Here is a 17,718-nt window from a genome sequence, read left to right as displayed (position 1 = left end):
AGGAATGAACGTCCCTTCCTGCGCTGAGGTGATATACTTCTGAAGCTTCGTGACGGGTATTGCAAGTTGCTGAGGCGAGGTTTAAAGATGCTCACTGTCGTGCGTGAGTAATTCCATTGTAGGCTTGCTGGATGGTAATGGGTTGGATGAGATTTATCATGTAATCGAGTTAGTTTTGTTAGGGTTTGATCCCTAGTATCCATTATGTTCTGAGATTGATGTTGCTATGACTTTGCTATGCTTAATGCTTGTCACTAGGGCCCGAGTACCATGATTTCAGATCTGAACCTATTATGTTTTCATGAATATATGTGAGTTCTTGATCCTATCTTGCAAGTCTATAGTCACCTATTATGTGTTATGATCCGTTAACCCCGAAGTGACAATAATCGGGATACTTACCGGTGATGACCGTAGTTTGAGGAGTTCATGTATTCCCGGTACTCTATTAAAAGGAGGCCTTAATATCCCTTAGTTTCCAATAGGACCCCGTTGCCACGGGAGGGTGGTACAAAAGATGTCATGCAATTTCTTTTCCATAGGCACGTATGACTATATTCTGAATACATGCCAACATAATATTGATGAACTGGAGCTAGTTCTGTGTCACCCTATGTTATAACTATTGCATGAGGAATCGCATCCGACATAATTATCCATCACTGATCCATTACCTATGAGCTTTTCATATATCGATCTTTGCTTTGTTACTTTTCCGTTGCCACTGTTACAATCACTACAAAACTGCTACCGTCACTTTTGCCACCGTTACCGCTACTATCATATTACTTTGCTACTAAATACTTTGCTGCAGATATTAAGTTTCCAGGTGTGGTTGAATTGACAACTCAGCTTCTAATACTTGAGAATATTCTTTGGCTCCCCTTGTGTTGAATCAATAAATTTGGGTTGAATACTCTACCCTCGAGAACTGTTGTGATCCCCTATACTTGTGGGTTATCAAGACTATTTTCTGGCGCCGTTGCCGGGGAGCATAGCTCTATTCTTTGAGTCACTTGGGATTTATATCTGCTGATCACTATGAAGAACTTGAAAGATAAAATAACCAAGATTTTCCCTCAACTACGAGGGGAGGTAAGGAACTGCCATCTATCTCAGCACTTGATTCACCTTCTGTTTTGAGTAAACTTGCGACACCTACTCCTGCTATTCATTCTGATATGTCGCATGTTATTGATGATGTCACTTCTGCTTTGCATGTACTTATGATGAAACTACTTCTATGCTTGATAATACTGTGTCATTAGGTGAATTTCTTGATGAACAACTTGCTAGGGTTAGAGAGAATGAAATTGCTAAAACTGATAATATTGACGAAAGTGATGATGAAGATTCTCCCCCCTAGATATGAATTGCCTATTGTGCCTGGGAGTTATGTTATGGATGAAGAAACTGCTAGAGACTTCTTAGATTGCAATGATAGATCTGATCTTAAGAAATTATTAGCTAAGCTTAAAGAAAAGTCTTTGAATGCTAGAATGAAATATGACCCTGCTTTTGCTACTTCACCTATCTTTATTTCCGATAAGGATTATGATTTCTCAGTCGATCCTGAGTTAATTACTTTGGTTGATTCTGATCCTTTCTATGGCTATGAATTTGAAACTGTTGTGACACATCTTACTAAATTAAATGATATAGCCACCCTATTCACTAATGATGAGAAAACTCGCTATTACTTTATCCTTAAGTTATTCCCGTTCTCATTAAAGGGTGATGCTAAAACATGGTTTAATTCTCTTGATCCTGGTTGTGTGCGTAGTCCCCAGGATATGATTTATTATTTCTCTGCTAAATATTTCGCCGCTTGTCATGGGATTGTCACGGCAGATGTCCTAGTGTGAGAACTTAGTCGTGGAGCCATTGCAACGTAGTGAACTTAAAGGGGTTAAAGCGGACAAAGGACGCAAGGAATTATACTGGTTCGTCCCCTTACAGTGAAGGTAAAGCCTACTCCAGTTATGATGGGATTGCTATGGTTTCGATGACCAGGGAGCGAATACGCTTTGCCTGGCTCTCGAGTTGTTGTTTCTTGTCCTTGAACCGCCGCCGGGTCATCCCTTTATATACACAGCTTGACGCCCGGCGATTTACAGAATCCCGACCGACTCATAAACGTGTTCGGCTCGGTTTCTACTCTTTCCTATCTTACAACACAAGTTACACACCTTATGGCGGTTTATGTCTATGGGCCCTAATCCGCCTTTGGGCCCTGGGCTTTTAGATCTCTTATATTAAAGTGGCATACACCTTGTCTTCATGGGCTTCAATATGAATAACTCATTACAGGTATAATCCGGCCCCTCCTGGGCGGTTTATACTCAGTAGTTATATCCCCAACATTAGGCCCCAGATTGATTTGAACCTGTTCATGTCAATCTTCAACACTTTAGAAAAACTTCTTCTTTAGTACCTTCGAGTAAAACTTGTAATCCGCCATGACGTCATCTTCCAGGATTATAATAAACTGCCATGACGTCATCTTCCAGGATTATAATAAATCGCCATGAGGTCACTTGTTCATTAAAAAACTGTATATACCTTACTTTTATTAATGAGCCTCCGAAAATCGAGGAAACAACTCTGGGACATATCCATTTTTTGGGCTCCTCGATTCCTGCGCCTGTCGCTTATCTCTTCGTCTTATAAATAGGGCCGAGGGTCCCTTTCCTTTTCTCCCCTTGCCTCTTCGTCTTTCTTCCACCTCACGTCACCTCAGCACTCGAGCGCTGCCGCCGCCGTCGACCTTCACCTCTGCCCTGATGTCTACTACGCAACCTTCTCTTGTAGACGTTGTTAGGCCTCCAAGTGCAGAGGTTTGTAGGACAGTAGCAATTTTCCCTCAAGTGGGTGACCTAAGGTTTATCAATCCGTGGGAGGTGTAGGATGAAGATGGTCTCTCTCAAGCAACCCTGCAACCAAATAACAAAGAGTCTCTTGTGTACCCAACACACCCAATACAATGGTAAGTTGTATAGGTGCACTAGTTCGGCGAAGATATGGTGATACAAGTGCAATATGGATAGTAGATGTAGGTTTTTGTAATCTAAAATAATAAAAACAGCAAGGTAAATAACAATAAAAGTGAGCACGAACGGTATTGCAATGTGTGGAAACAAGGCCTAGGGTTCATACTTTCACTAGTGGAAGTTCTCTCAACAATGATAACATAATTGGATCATATAACTAGCCCTCAACGTGCAACAAAGAGTCACTCCAAATCTACTAATAGCGGAGAACAAACGAAGAGATTATTGTCGGGTACGAAACCACCACAAAGTTATTCTTTCTGATCGATCTATTTAAGAGTCCGTAGTAAAATAACACGAAGCTATTCTTTTCGTTCAATCTATCATAGAGTTCATACTAGAATAACACCCTAAGAAACATATCAACCAAGACCATAATATCACCTAGATACTCCATTGTCACCTCAAGTATCCGCGGGCATGATTATACGATATGCATCACACAATCTCAGAATCATCTATTCAACCAACACATAGAACTTCAAAGAGTGTCCCAAAGTTTCTACTGGAGAGACAAACATGCGCCAAACCCTATGCATAGGTTCCCAATATCACGAAACCCGCAAGTTGATCACCAAAACATACATCAAGTACTCACATGAATATCCCATTGTCACCACAGATAGACACGTGCAAGCCATACATCAAGTGTTCTTAAAGACTCAATCCGATAAGATAACTTCAAAGGGAAAACTCAATTCATTACAAGAAGGGGGAGGGGGAAGAACATCATAAGATCCAACTATAGTAGCAAAGCCCGTGATACATCAAGATCATTACATCTCAAGAATACGAGAGAGAGAGAGAGAGAGAGAGAGAGAGATCAAACACATAGCTACTGGTACATACCCTCAGCCCCGAGGGAGAACTACTCCCTCCTCGTCATGGAAATCGCAGGGATGATGAAGATGGACACCGGAGATGGGTTCCCCCTCGGGCAGGGTGCCAGAAAGGGCTCCCGATTGGTTTTTGGTGGCTACAGAGGCTTGCGGCGGCAGAACTCCCGATCTAGGTTTTTTCTGGAGGTTTCTTTATTTATAAGACCAGATGGCGTCGAGAACAAGTTGGAGGGACCCACGAGGGGGTCACAAGCCCATCAGGCGCGCCCAGGGGGGGTGGGCGCGCCTACCTGGCTTGTGATCTCCTCGGGACTCCCCTCTGGTATCTTTTCTTTCTGGTATTTTTGATATTTTCCATAAAAAATCACAGCGAAGGTTTTATTCCGTTTGGACTCCGTCTGATATTCCTATCTGAAAAAGGTTAAAAACATGGAAAAACAGGAACTGGCACTGGGCTCTAGGTTAACTAGATGATTCCCCGCGCGTTGCAGCGGGAATTTGTAGCTCAAATTTTATTGAAATACGATTAAGAGCAGGCATATGAGACAATTAACCAAATAAATCATTGCTATGAATAATAATGACTCCTTATTGTTTTTATTTCATAAAAAGGAAAAGGAATATTGATGTGCAAGTGAGCACGTGGTTTTGACACCGAGATCCGTCGGTTTTGACACCGACGGGAGGAGAACCCCGTCCCACCGGGCGTGCCAATTTGTTTGACACAAAAAAAAACAAATGCGAGCGTGCCAATGTACTAAGTACACAAAGAAAAGACATAAGGAAATATGTATTTTTATTAACCTCGTGTCGAGAAACAAAATTACAAAGTCCCTATTAAGGATGCGCTCCATGGCCTGCTGGCGCGGCCAAAGTGACTTCAGCGATGTGAGGTTCTTGTTCACGGGGCCTCGGAAAGCTCCCGCTTAATTACGTCCGCGAGTCAAGCTCGTGAACCACCTCCGATTAAGCTGCTGCAATGGTCGTCGTCTTCTGGTCTCATCTTCTCCATGAGGTTGGTGTAGATGGTGATGATGTGGCGACAAAGTGAAACGGAGAGCGATATGCCCATCACTCCGGCTATGCTTAGCCATATCCCTCCGCAGTGTCGATGTCCGATGATGAAGATGTGGGTGGCCTTCGCCTCGCCGGTGCCTGGCCTAGTGATGTCCGCCTTGTCGGTGTCGGACTGGATGACTTGACATTGCCTCGTCGGCATATCAAGTGGTAGTTTGCTTCATCGGATAAAGACATGTCGGTGGAGTATAGCTTCGCCTCGCCGACTATAGGACGATGTTGATGATGTGCGTGGGTGTGGATGTTGGAGTAGACTTGGGTGGTATTGCCCACTCGAAAAATGTGTCACTTTAGCCAATGGCCTTGTCGAGCTGAGAGACAGCGCGGACTAAGCCCAACGATGGGCCGTGTCCGCGACAATGCAAATGATGCCCGCCTTGCACGGGCTCTGCAATGGTGGCGATGTACATGGCTCATCGCCCTGGCCGAGCTCCGTATCGGTCGAGGCATATACGATGGCCCTCCTTGGGGGCGCTTGATGTCGACAGAGGTGTAGATGGTGCCCCACCGATACATCGTCGTCGCAAGTGAAGGGTGCGCGGGGGGCTGCACACGAGAGGCAACCCTGCCGCCGCCGCCGCCGCCGCCGTCGTCCTTGCGAGAGTCGCCCGTGGAGAGTGCACCGGGGGCTACTAGGCCCTGGCGCATGGTCGTTGTCCTCGCGTAAGTCGCCGGTGATGGGTCCGGCGTGAGGGATCGCCATGGGTTGCACACGAAACGGCAACCCCGGCTCATCGTTGTCGGGATGGGCCCGATGTGAAGGATCGTCGGGGTTGCACACGAAACGGTAACCCCGACGCGTCGTCGCCGGCGGTGAGTCCGGCATGAAGGGGTCGCCGAGGGGCTACACGAAACGGCAACCCTGGCACGTCGTCACCGTGAGCGGCGGGCTTGCCAGAGGGCAACTCCGATGCGTCGTCACTGTTGGTGAGTCCGGCACGATGGTGTTGTTGGCGGACTAGGTGGTGCGGGGTGCACCAGGGACCGTGCATGGACGGTAGCCCCGGTACGTCGTTGTCCTCCTCGCGGTAGTTGTCCATGAAGAGAGGGTGCGCCGGGGGCTATGACAGCCCCGACTCGTCGTCGCCGGTAGTGACTCCGGCATAAAGGGATCGCCGGGGGCTGCACATGGACGGTAGCCCCGGCGCGTCGTCGCCGGTTGGGAGTCCGGTATGAAGGGATCACCGGAGACTGCACATGAAGGGCAACCCCAGCGCGTCGTCGCCGGTGGTGAGTCAGGCGTGAAAGAACGCCGCGGGTTTGACATGAGAGGCAACCCCGGCGTCATCATCTTGAAGGCATGCCGGCGTGTGGGTGTCGCCGGCGAGGAGTGCGCCTGGAGCTACTCGCCAACGGCAGCCCGATGCGTCATCATCACCCCCACGGGGTCGCCGGTGGAGGGGTGCAAGGTGCAAGTCATTGCACACGTGCGGAGGGTGCACCGAGGCCGCCCCGGCACGGCTTTGTCGTGTTCAGCGGCAACAGATAGAGCCAGCGGCCGGCTCCGTCTCCGGCCGTGCGGCCGCAGCTCCGATGCCCACCATGGAGATGTGCAAAAAGAGAAGGGTTAGGAGAGATTAGCATCGTTTCTCACCTTGGGAAAAGACTATCAGCATGATGTCGATCTTCGTCACCGGCTCCGCTGAGCGTCGCCCGGCTGCGTACAGGAGTCTTGGCCGCCCGCGCGAGCACTCCCTCTGCGTGAGTCGGGAGCAGCCTTGGGCTCCTCCTTCTTCCCAGTCCCAGATGCGTGTGGGTAGATGGATGGATGTGTGCCTCCTGCGTGCGTGAGTTCTCCGGTTGCCACCGGCTGGCCGTAGGACTAGGCGTGTGTGGGAGGCGCTGCTGCCTTCTCCTTATGCCCACGCCTAGCGAACGCTCCGCCATGCCCAGGAGATGCTTCTCCTAGAGCTTGTGACGCTTACACGCACATGCGTATGTGTATCACGGCCTGCGTACAAGAAGAGTAGATACATGTATATGTTGAGAGCATCTCCAACAGACGCCACAAACGGCACGCGCACGGTAAACCCAGCTTTTAGCGCGCGCGGGGCGGTTTGCCGCGCTCCAGCGGCCGCGGGAAATAAGCGCGCGCGGGAACCGTTTGCGCGCGCGCGAAAAGGCGCCAGCTCGCGCGCAAGATTTGGCGCGCCGCTTCGCGCGCGCCTATAAAAGCTGCGCGGGCCACGCGCCTTCTCCACACACATCTCTTCCCCTCTCCCTCTCCCTCTCTGCCACGCGCCGCTCCAGCGCCCCGCCACCGCCGCGCCGCGCCGCCGAGGAGCGTCCGGCTACCGCGGCGTCCGCCTGCGGCCCAACGGCAGCTACACCGCGGAGATACGCTCCGGCGAACTCCGGCTCGCCCTCGGCACGTACGGGACGGTGCGACAGGCCGCCCGCGCGTACGACGCGGCGGCGTGGCGCCTAGGCCGGCCGCGCGGCCAGATGAACTTCCAAGATGTGTACACGCTCGAGCAAGCGCTCAACCTCGCCCCTCTGCCTCGTCTGAACACGGCGGAAGACCGTGCGGAGCACGCCGAGCGGCAACGCCGCCTCCTCGTTGCCCAGGAGGACGAGCGGGTCATGGCGGACTGGCGCCAGCGCCACCCGGAGGACGTCGCCTACGAGCAAGCCTACTGGGCAAGGCGCCGCGAGGAGGACACGCAAAGGCGCCGCGCGTCGCGGTTGGACAGGCGTCGGCGGAAGGCGTTGGAGAATGCGCAGTCCGACCTCGTTGCAGCAGGTGGGCGGTCGTTCTTCACGTCGAACGATGAGCGGTGGCTGGACATCTGGCTATCTACCTCGGACGACACCGCCGAGGATGATAATGGTGATGATGATAGCGACTTAGAGTAGTTTTTTTTTGTTAATGCAATCTATGTTTATCGTTTGTAGTTTTTATTTTATGCAATCTATGTTTCGGATGTAAAATACCTTTGTATCGTTTAATCTATGCAATCTATCTAGTTTTTTTAAAATTTCTACTTTCAAAAATGCATACATTTCTGGTCGCACGCGCTGCATTTTAGCGCGCTGCTGGAGCGGGGCGCGCGCGCTGCATTTCAGCGCGGCTGCTGGAGCGGGCGCAGCGCGCCGCGCCAAACCAGGCGATGGGCGCGCGCTAAAGCTGTTTTTTGCGCGCGCCGCGTTCGGCGTCTGTTGGAGATGCTCTGACCTCAGACGACTCGGCATGCTCCTTCACGCGGGCTCCCTCGACTCGCTGCCGTGCGCCCTCCTCGGCACGCGCGCAGCCGCCGGACAGGGCAGGCAACGTGTGTGTTGCCCGTCGAGAGCGCCGCCGCAACGGACGCGTTCTTCCTCTCTGCGTGGGTTCCCTCCAGGTCCCCTCGACGCTGCCCTCGGCGCCTCCCCTGCTGGCCGCGTCCCTCCAGCCGGGTGACAACCGCCGAGCTCCCGGCGTGGTCGGACTGCACGCAGGCGGTTGCTCGAGTTTCGCCGTGTCGGGTGTGTACGTCCGCATGAACGACCCATGCATACGTGCCTCAGCATATATGTTAGCCACCTGCAATTTAACAAACATAAGATCCTCCATACCTTGGCGTTGCATAGCAAAATCCTTCTCCTCGGCGCGCGGTTGTCGCCGTCGGCGTGTCCTCAGAAGAACACCGCTTCTGGACTGTAGGACGTCGGTCCGGCGCCAGGGGTAAGGCACGCGCGCCGTTGCCTCCTGGGTGCGGGCATGTCGTGTGAGTTGCCCGGCATATCTCTCCGATGCTGCCGTCGTGGGCACCTCCTCATGGGTGCCGTGCTCGCCCGGTCCTGGACGCCAACGACGTGTCGTTGCCAAAGCCTGGATGCGCACGTTCTCCATCTTCTAGACGCTGCCACCATGGCGCGTCGCCTCTTGGCTGGGCTACTCGTCGACGTGGCCGCATGGGCGCGTCTCCTCCTCCTGCCCTCCCCCTTCTCAAACTTGCATGGCCATGCAGTGCAGTTGCACCCACGTACACATTGAGCTAGCTTAATATACAGTTAATCAATTAGCCGGCCATTCGCCTATTAAAATTTCTTTTAGCCAACAGTTTTTAATGTACATGCGTGCACGTGTATGACACGCATGCAATATCCGTGGGCACTCCTTGCTCCACATAAAATATTGGTACAAAATATTTTCATACTATTTGTAGTACAAATTCTCATCGAACAACATCGATAACAAATCGGAATTTTCAAATATTTAATTAAAAATTGGCCATCTGTATAACCAAACATGTTCATGTATTGTGTACACGTGTCTTGAGCTTCTCCGAAACGAAACAATTCATTTTTATGGAAATGAATTTTAAGGTCGTAGATCACTTTCTCATGAAAATTTTTATTGAGCCCAAATCCTTTGTTGTCATTGGAAGGGCCCATAATGGCAACCTCTACCCAATGCCTTTTGGAGTAGTTGGAAGAGGGATTCTCTACGCGATGATGACCCAATGATGAACCGTATGCATGATTTAGCATCTTGCAATACAACCGACATGTTTCCACTCTGCATTAGTGAGATGTTGGTAATGAATCGGAATTTAAACATTTAATAAAAAATCGGTCATCTGCACAACCAAACGGGTCTGCAGACGCACGCGTCTTTCACTTCTCAGAAATGAAACAATTCAATTTTATGAAAGTAAACTTTAAGTCCATAGATCACATTATCATGATTTTATATTGAGCTCAAATCCTTTGTTGGCATTGGAAGGGCCCATAATGGCAACCTCTAGCCAATGATTTTTGAGTAGTTGGAAGAGGGATTCTATACGCGATGATGACCCGTTGATCAAGCATCATGCATGATTTAGCAGCTTGCGATAAAATCGAGTGTGACAGGAAGGGTAGTTCAAAGCAGAAGAAGTGAGAGCGCGGAAACGGCTCCTAATATTTGTGTAACTTGGTTTGTAATTTATCAATGAAAGGATTTTGCAGAAATAAGACGTACTCCCTCCGTCCTGAAAAACTTGTCCTTCAAATTGATGTATCAAGCACTAAATTAGTACTAGATACATCCATTTGAGGAAGGGAAACGTTGGCTTCCGGTTGACCGGCCGAAGCAAGGCGCCGGTCGCGAGCTGCTGCCACGCTTTTCTTTTGGACGCACGCACTGCCCTGCTCTTCTTTATTATCCCATTTCCTTATCCATTCACGGTATCTATTCTCGACCATTCATCCTGATCACAAAGCCACAACTCTGCGCCTCATTGTTGTCCTCTGCCTCCGGCGAGACGCCCGTCCTCTGCCTCCGGCGAGACGACCTGACCCTTCCGCGGCAGAACCTCACCGCCTTGCAGTTCCTTCCTTCCCTCCCCATCCCTTCTTCCTCCTTTCCTGCCCACCTTAGACGGCCGCTAGCTCGCGTGCCGAGCTGCGACGAGTGTTTTGCCGACTCGATGGGTTTCTGCCGGCAGCGCTCTTTTCTGGACCATTCGCACTGGAGCTGCGACGACGGAGGTGCACGCCGCAGGGTGCTGCAACTGACGATGCTTCAACCGGCAGGGAAATCTGCTACAATCGATGCAGATTTTTGTTACAACCAAGCGGGCGCGTCCACCTCCCACGACGCTGCTATGGCGAGCCCCTCGTCTCCACCTGCCCCCGTTCTGCTCCGATGAGTGACGCGTCTCCACCTGTGCTGGAACGGCGGCTCCATCGTGCACTAGCTTATGAGATGCCGGAATCGGCCGTGGTGGAAGCCGCAGTCGATGGCATTTTTTGCTACATCTGGTTACTACTTTTGCTGGAATTAGCAACATTTTTTGCTACAATCCACATTTTAAAGTGCTTTTTGCTGGAACGGCTCCCAAATTTTGCTTCCATGGTTTTGTTTTTTGCTACAACCGTTGCATCCCCTGTCTTTTTGATTTTTTTTTCTCCATCCATCTTTATGCTGGAACGATTCCAAGTTTTGCTACCATCGTCTTTTATTTTTGCCACCTCCGCCTTAGTTTTTGCTACCATCCTTTTTTTTGATTTTTTTGCAGGATCCATAATTTTGCTGGAACCACTCTAATTTTTGCTACCACGGTCTTTGAATTTTGCTACCACCGTCTTCGTCTTCATATTTTGCTACTACCTTGTTTTTGATGTGTTTTGTTCGATCCATCTTTTTGCTGGAATCACTTCAAAATTTTGTTACCGTCGTTTTGTTTTTTGCTTCCACTGCCTTTGATTTGTGCTACCGCCTGTCTTTTTGATTTTTTGGATCTATAGTATTGTTGGAACCAGCTATTTATTCTGTTGAAACCAGCGATTTTTTTGTTAGAACAACTTCTTTCCAGACGGGGACGAGCATCGGCAGTGAGCCAAGTCGGAGGGGGACTTCAATTTGTCAGCGGGACGGGCGCAGGGCACGGCCTTGCGAGTGGACGTCTTTTTTTTTCGTACGGCGAAGGAAAAAAATGTTGCGGGATCCAATCGAGCGGTTGTGGATGTATGTATCGGGCGGCTGGGGGCCGACCGGCCGAAAGTATTCGGCCGGCGCACCGGCGCCTAGTGGTGGCCTTTGAGGAATAGCTTTGGACAAGGTTTTTCGGACGGAGGGAGTAGGTAGGTACTCGCATATATATACAATGATCTGAGATCCGATGAATCACACCTAAACTGTAAATATATTCGGTTTTGCCTCAATAGGAAGTTTATTGCTAGTTATTTCTTTTGAACGGACGGATGCTAGCTAGCTAGCTAGAGCCTCAAGTTGTTGAGCCGGGTCTGTGTGTTGGACACGCAGAGCATCTCCTCCGCCTTGACGCTCTTGTACCGCGGCGGGCCGCTCCCGTCGACGACCACCGGGGCGCACACCGTCGCGCCGTCCGCCCTGAAGAAGCACGCCACCGACACCCGCGGCCCCACGCTCCTGGACACCACGCGGTGCACCGGGCTCTTGAACCTGTCGTTGGACACCAGCTGCAGGAAGTCGCCCACGTTCACCACCAGCGACGCCTCCCCCGTCGCCGGCACGTCCACCCACGCCGAACGCTCGCCGCCGCCGTCCTCGAGGGGGTCGTCCACGAGCACCTGGAGGCCGCCCACGCCGTCCTGGAGCAGCACGGTGAGGAAGCTGGGGTCCGAGTGCGGGACGGTGCCCATCGTGAGGTGCGGCTCCGGGCACGCCGGGTAGTAGTGGCCCGCCACGCTCAGCGCCGCCATGCAGCCGGCCTCCTCCTCCAGGTAGGCACGGCGAGGCAGCCCCAGGGCCTCCGACAGCAGCTCGAAGAGGCCGCGCCCCAGCCGCCGCATCTGCCCCGTGTACTCCGGCGCGACGCCCCTCAGCGCCGGCGGGAGGAGGAGCTCCTCCTCCGTCTCCTCGCCCGCCGCCGGCCGGTCCGCGTCGTCCATGTACACGGTGTCGCGCCACTTGCCCACCAGCGTCTGGAACAGGTCCGCGTTGCAGCTGTAGCGCACGCGCCTCGCCGCCTCCCGCGTGTAGTACGGCGCCTTGGCCTCCGCCGGCTCCTCGTTGAAGCGCCGCACCGCCGCCAGCATCCCCAACATGGCCGCCTCCGGCACGCCGTGGTTCGTCAGCAGGAAGAAGCCCACCGTCTCCGCCGCGGCCCTCACCGCGCCGACCACGTCCGAGCGCTGGCAGGAGAGGTCGACGACCGGGACGGCGACGTCGGTGGCGAGAGTGGACGGGGCGAAGGCGTCGGGTGGGTGGTGGAAGATGGCCGGGATGGCGGTGGCGCCGGCGTCGACGAGGCCCTTGACGCCGGCCTTGGTGTCGTCGAAGGCCCGGAGCGCGCTGAGGCGGTCGGAGGCCATTGCCGCTCGATGAAGGCAGCTAGCCAGCTCTCACAGTCGGTGTGCTGACACGCGTATGTATGTATAGGAGTAAGGCTGGTGATGGGTGAGTGATCGATCGGTGTCATGCAAGGTGTGCATGTCTTGTCTGTATCGATGGTGGCGCGTGAGCATGCGTGCATCAATTGTCTTGTTTGCGTGCCCCATCGACATGACTTTTACCTAGTAGGAGTATAACAACACTAGTAGAGTAGGAGCATGGATGTCGACACCATCGTCTTTGGATACCTTCTGAAAGGGCGATGATCTGCGCCGGCCTGCGAAATGATTTTCGGTTTGTGTTTTTTTTCGTCCTTGGCCGAAATGGCCGAATTTCGGGAATTTCAAAAAATTCGGCAAAATCTCGGACGAAATTGCAAAATCAAAATTTGAAAATTTGGCCAAAATTTAACCGAAATTTGGCCGAAATTCGGCCGAAATTTGAACAAAACTTTAAATAAAATAGAGCAAAACATATCAGCACAACAACCATCAGGAGAGATCTTATAAACTTTAGCACATAAGCTCTAGGGATTAAGAAAATTGAATCTGCCCAACATAACAGGCACACGTTAGCTATAATGTTGCCTCCAACATAACAGTTAACAATCCAACATAGCAGACACACATTAGTTATAAAATTGCCTCCAACATAACCCTTAACAGTCCAACATAACAGGCACACATTAGTTATAAAGTTGCCTCTAACATAAACCCTTAACCGTCCAGCATCAGTTCAACCATCACAGCATAGTTCAAAGTTTAAATAGTCCAGTACAGCCAAAAGACTTTAAAGCATTAAACATAGAAACATCTCCAAAAGACAACCATCAGCTTATTTGAAGCATCAGCTCCAAGCTTCCCAACATCCAAAAGCTTCTTGATATCCTTTGCTCACGTGCCATTTCTGGTTTGGAGAAAACAGAGGAAGGGTCATGATACAGAGTGCATACATCTAAGTAACTAGCAGTTCCAAGTAGCAACTAAAATACTGTGTTAAGTAGCAATTAGAACAACACTACTAAGTGATTGGTAGCAACTAGAACATCACTGGTATGTGATAAGTAGCAATTATAGCAACAATACAAGAAGATAAGTATCAATTACAGCAACACTACTAGGTGAGCAATTAGAACAGCAGTACTAATCATACACAGTGAGCATAAACATTAGAGCACGAGAACAATTAAAGATCAACCTACTTAAAGAAAGCAATATACATCAAGCTATTTAAAGATCAGCCGCTTTGAACATATACATCAAGCTAGATTTTTCTAAGTAACAAACCTGAATCAGAAACACCAAAAAGAAGAGACTTACCAAATTTACGAGTAGAGGCTGTTGACGTTCTTGGTCTTCTTCCTAATAAGTCGTCCAGATCTAGTCTCCAAATGGCCAGTGCTTGTTGGTGCCTCCTTTTGAACTTGTACTTGTGTCTCTTCTTCAAGTTGCATTTGTGTCTCTAGCTGATCTTGTTCACCATCCTCATCATCCTCACTCACCCCATCATCATCCTCGATGTCATTATCAACATATTCATTCTCTTCTTCATCATCCTCACTCTCAGTTTCAAGAAACTCATTCTCATCATCATCATTCCTCTTTCTTTTCTTGTTATTACCCTTTGAACCAACATAAGACGCCTTCCTGCTTGAGTTGAGGCGCCTTATTTGCTCAAAAACAGCACTAGCTGCATCAGCTCCATCCACAATCGGATCCTCTACATCCTCATTCAGCCACTCCATTATTGGGTTTGTTTCATCAAACATTGTGGTATCCATTAGCAATGCACTTGGATCAATTTCTTTATCTATATCTCTCTCTTTCTCTTGATCTTCTTCAGCACGTATCTTCAAGGTTTGAATAGTAAACAAGTAAATTATATGACATGCAAGGACAACACAAAGTAGAAAGTAAAAGTGATGGTTTATACCTTTAAGTTGTAGCGTACAGAAACTAGCTTGTGGACCTTGTCATATAGAAGACGACTTCTTTGCTTTGTGTGCACCAAAGCAAAAGCGCTCCAATTTCTCTCACACCCACTAGAGGAGACACATTGTGAGCAAATTCTCATTGCACATTTCTGCAATGCAGGAACATCCCCTCCAAACTGAAACCACCATTGGGCTGCAAGATAACACCAATGAAATTTTCAGGAATGCAAACCAAAAGGAAATGGAAATTCTAAAACTAAAACACCATAACTTACTTGGCCCCATTCTCGCCGCAGCTTCTTCTGCCAATCTGGTCCCAAACCTCCCTTGGCACTCCCTGAACTTGCTCACTTCATCAATGGCTGAAAGAGCACTCACTGCGTCTAATATCTTCACTATCGCATCTGTTAGTGAAGTGGCATAATTTGTGTGGTTGCAAAGGTTCAGCTTGTAATGTGTATATGGGTCAAGGACAGCAGCTGAAAAACAATAGAACCACTTCCATTTGCATCCTGGTCGCCGCTGCCACTCCTATTTGCAGTTCCATTACCTGAAAATCACATGACAAAAGAACGACGGTTAGTTATAAAGAGTAGACAGCTAAGAAAGCAAACCTTTCTTACTAGGGTGTCCTGATATGAATGAGGAACAAAAACAGTACAGACAGATTATCTAGTTTAGATACTAAGGAATAAATAATTTATATACAAGCTGATGCTCTAGTACCGCTGGACATTGAAATTAATCAGTGGTCAACAACTACTTAGTTAAATACACAAACACAACTGAAGTTTATATTGGACGCGTTGTAGATCTAAATAAATGATCGATTCAAACATGGGATGCTTCTGCAAATATACAAGCCAGTGGTTGGATGTGATAATAAAAGCTTTAATTTTGTGCACAAGCCACTGGTTGTAACCACTTTTCTATTACCAGATCGTGGGCAACCTTTCTGACTACCAAATGCATGTACGTTTCAGATTATATACCAAGTCAAAACATTGTCAGAATCCTTGGTGACTACAAGATGCATGTGTATTTCAGATTAATGATGCCACTACTCTGTTCAAATCATCAAGACTGAGTTTTTCTTACCCCTGTATGATATTGCAGCCTCTCATTCATCTAAAGAAGCACAAGTACTGAAACTGCATCTACGTACTGAAACTGAAACTGCATCTACGTACTTGATTGAGATGTATACGCATCAAGAAAGCTTGTACCTTCCCAAACAAGAGGACGCCCTCCATGCTGCTGTCGCTGCCCCGTGCTACTGCCTTCATGGTTGGCTCGTGCACCATCAGCTTCGTTGCCGCAGCCGCCGAGCGCCATGCCCTTGTCTTGGAGCAGCGAATGGCACGAACTGGATGGGGTGGAGGCGAGGAGATGTGGAGGAAGGCGGGAGGCTAGTGAGCGCGTTGGCCGGACGCCGGAGAAGCTACGCTGGCGAGGATGTGTTATGTGCGCAGCGGCGGCGCCGCCCACAGGAGGAGCGAGAGGAAAAACAGCGATTCTAGGGTTGGGACATTTGCGTTCGTGCTTTTATATGAGCAGAAGCGTAACATGAAGGCCCTAGAAGCTGGGCCGGGCAAATAAATTCAAACTGGGCCAAATAATTCGGACGAAAGGCCCATATACCGGGCCCAGGCGAGATGGCCGAAATTCGGCCGAAATTTAGTTTTTTCGGCCGAAAATCAAAACGCTGGCGCCGGCGCACCGGCCCAACTGTTGGGCCGGTCGAACGCCAGCCGCCCGATGCAGCCAGCTGGAACCTCCGATCTGGCAACTCAACCCCCCACTCGTTTTGCTTCCTTCGGTCAAAGTTTCCAGAAAAAATGCCCCCAACCCCGCAACCAATCTTCCCCCTCCCGCCGTTGTGCGTGCGCACCCGGCGAGCTCGCCGCTCCCTCACCCCTCGCGGTTGCAGCATCTGGTGCGCCACCCCCCTCTGTCCTTGGCGCAGGCGTCACCGTCTCGCTGGCCTGCATTGACATGCATCGTACCTACAGAAACTCCGGTGGTCGGTTGAAGCAAACCAAACTTAGGTCCCAGCAAAAACCACATGAAACATTTGAGAGCTCTGCAGCTGATGAAGCAAAAAATTATATCTATTCCAGCAAAGAAATACATCGGTTCCAGCAAAAACAAAAAAATGGTTCACCAAATAAAGACGCATCAGCAAAAACGGTCGCTCCCTCTTGCAACTCCCCCAGTCACCGGTTGTAGCTCCGGCGTACATGGTTGCAACTCCCTGTGTTTGAATGACGTTGGATGCATCCCTCCTCGCCGCTGGATGCAGCTTCCTCCGGCGAGGTGTCAACCTTGCAGCACGTCCACCAACTGGTTCCAGCAAATCAGGACACCGGTTCCAGCAAAAACGAAAAGAGTTCATCAAATCGAATGGGGATGGTAGCAAAAAAGAAAGGGGTTGTAGCAAAAAAAAAATGGGTGGATCCAGCAAAAAAAACCTGGTTCCAGCAAACCCCCGACTCCAGCACAAACTCGTCGCCGCCGCGGCTGATTGCTGGTTGGTCATGGCGACTAGAGAAGTTCTGGCTGCGGTTGTCATGGAGAGGGGGCGCGTCCAGTTGCCGGCGGACAAGGCGACGAGCAAGCGCCTGGCTGTGGGCGGCCATGGAGAGGGATGCATCCAGTGCAGGTGATCTGCGCACGATTCAAAACGAAGAGTATCGAGTTGCCGGCGGCCATGGCGGCGAGTGCGCCCCAGGCTGTGGGTGGACGGAGAGGGAGATGCGGCTGGATATGGAAGGGGATGAGCGACGAAGGGATAAGGAAAAGAAGGCCTGCAGGTTGCGGGCGGTTCGTGGGCCCCAACATCCACGCGTTTGACCCCTGTGTGGAAGACGTGGCTAAACAGGCGCTTCGATCGCTAATAAATCGGACGACCCGCGCGTGACCGGCCGAAGCTTCGGCCGGTCCGCCGGCTACAACCTTTTCCCCTTCTGAAAAGAACCGGACGACGCGACAAATCCACGAGCGTCTGCGTATGATATCCTGCCATGCTAGTACTAAGCA

General features: G+C 50.3%; 2 protein-coding genes across 2 annotated transcripts; both read right to left on the bottom strand.

The window, feature by feature from the left end:
* Nucleotides 1–11,554: 11,554 nt before the first annotated feature.
* Nucleotides 11,555–12,814, bottom strand: LOC123094051 (DIBOA-glucoside dioxygenase BX6). Its single transcript, XM_044516137.1, has one exon. It carries the CDS (start codon nucleotides 12,725–12,727, stop codon nucleotides 11,651–11,653), a length of 1,077 nt encoding a protein of 358 aa, XP_044372072.1. The 5' UTR covers nucleotides 12,728–12,814; the 3' UTR covers nucleotides 11,555–11,650.
* A 465-nt stretch (nucleotides 12,815–13,279) lies between these two features.
* Nucleotides 13,280–16,207, bottom strand: LOC123094052 (ATP-dependent RNA helicase DRS1). Its single transcript, XM_044516138.1, has 5 exons — nucleotides 15,906–16,207; nucleotides 14,955–15,229; nucleotides 14,679–14,872; nucleotides 14,066–14,595; nucleotides 13,280–13,652 (listed from the first exon to the last, which is right to left on the bottom strand). Exons 2-4 carry the CDS (start codon nucleotides 14,962–14,964, stop codon nucleotides 14,071–14,073), a joined length of 729 nt encoding a protein of 242 aa, XP_044372073.1. The 5' UTR covers nucleotides 14,965–15,229; nucleotides 15,906–16,207; the 3' UTR covers nucleotides 13,280–13,652; nucleotides 14,066–14,070.
* Nucleotides 16,208–17,718: the final 1,511 nt, after the last annotated feature.

The sequence above is a fragment of the Triticum aestivum genome, chromosome 4B (assembly GCF_018294505.1).
Source record: "Triticum aestivum cultivar Chinese Spring chromosome 4B, IWGSC CS RefSeq v2.1, whole genome shotgun sequence".
Taxonomy (NCBI): domain Eukaryota; kingdom Viridiplantae; phylum Streptophyta; class Magnoliopsida; order Poales; family Poaceae; genus Triticum; species Triticum aestivum.
This window is presented reverse-complemented; position numbering and strand designations above follow the sequence as displayed.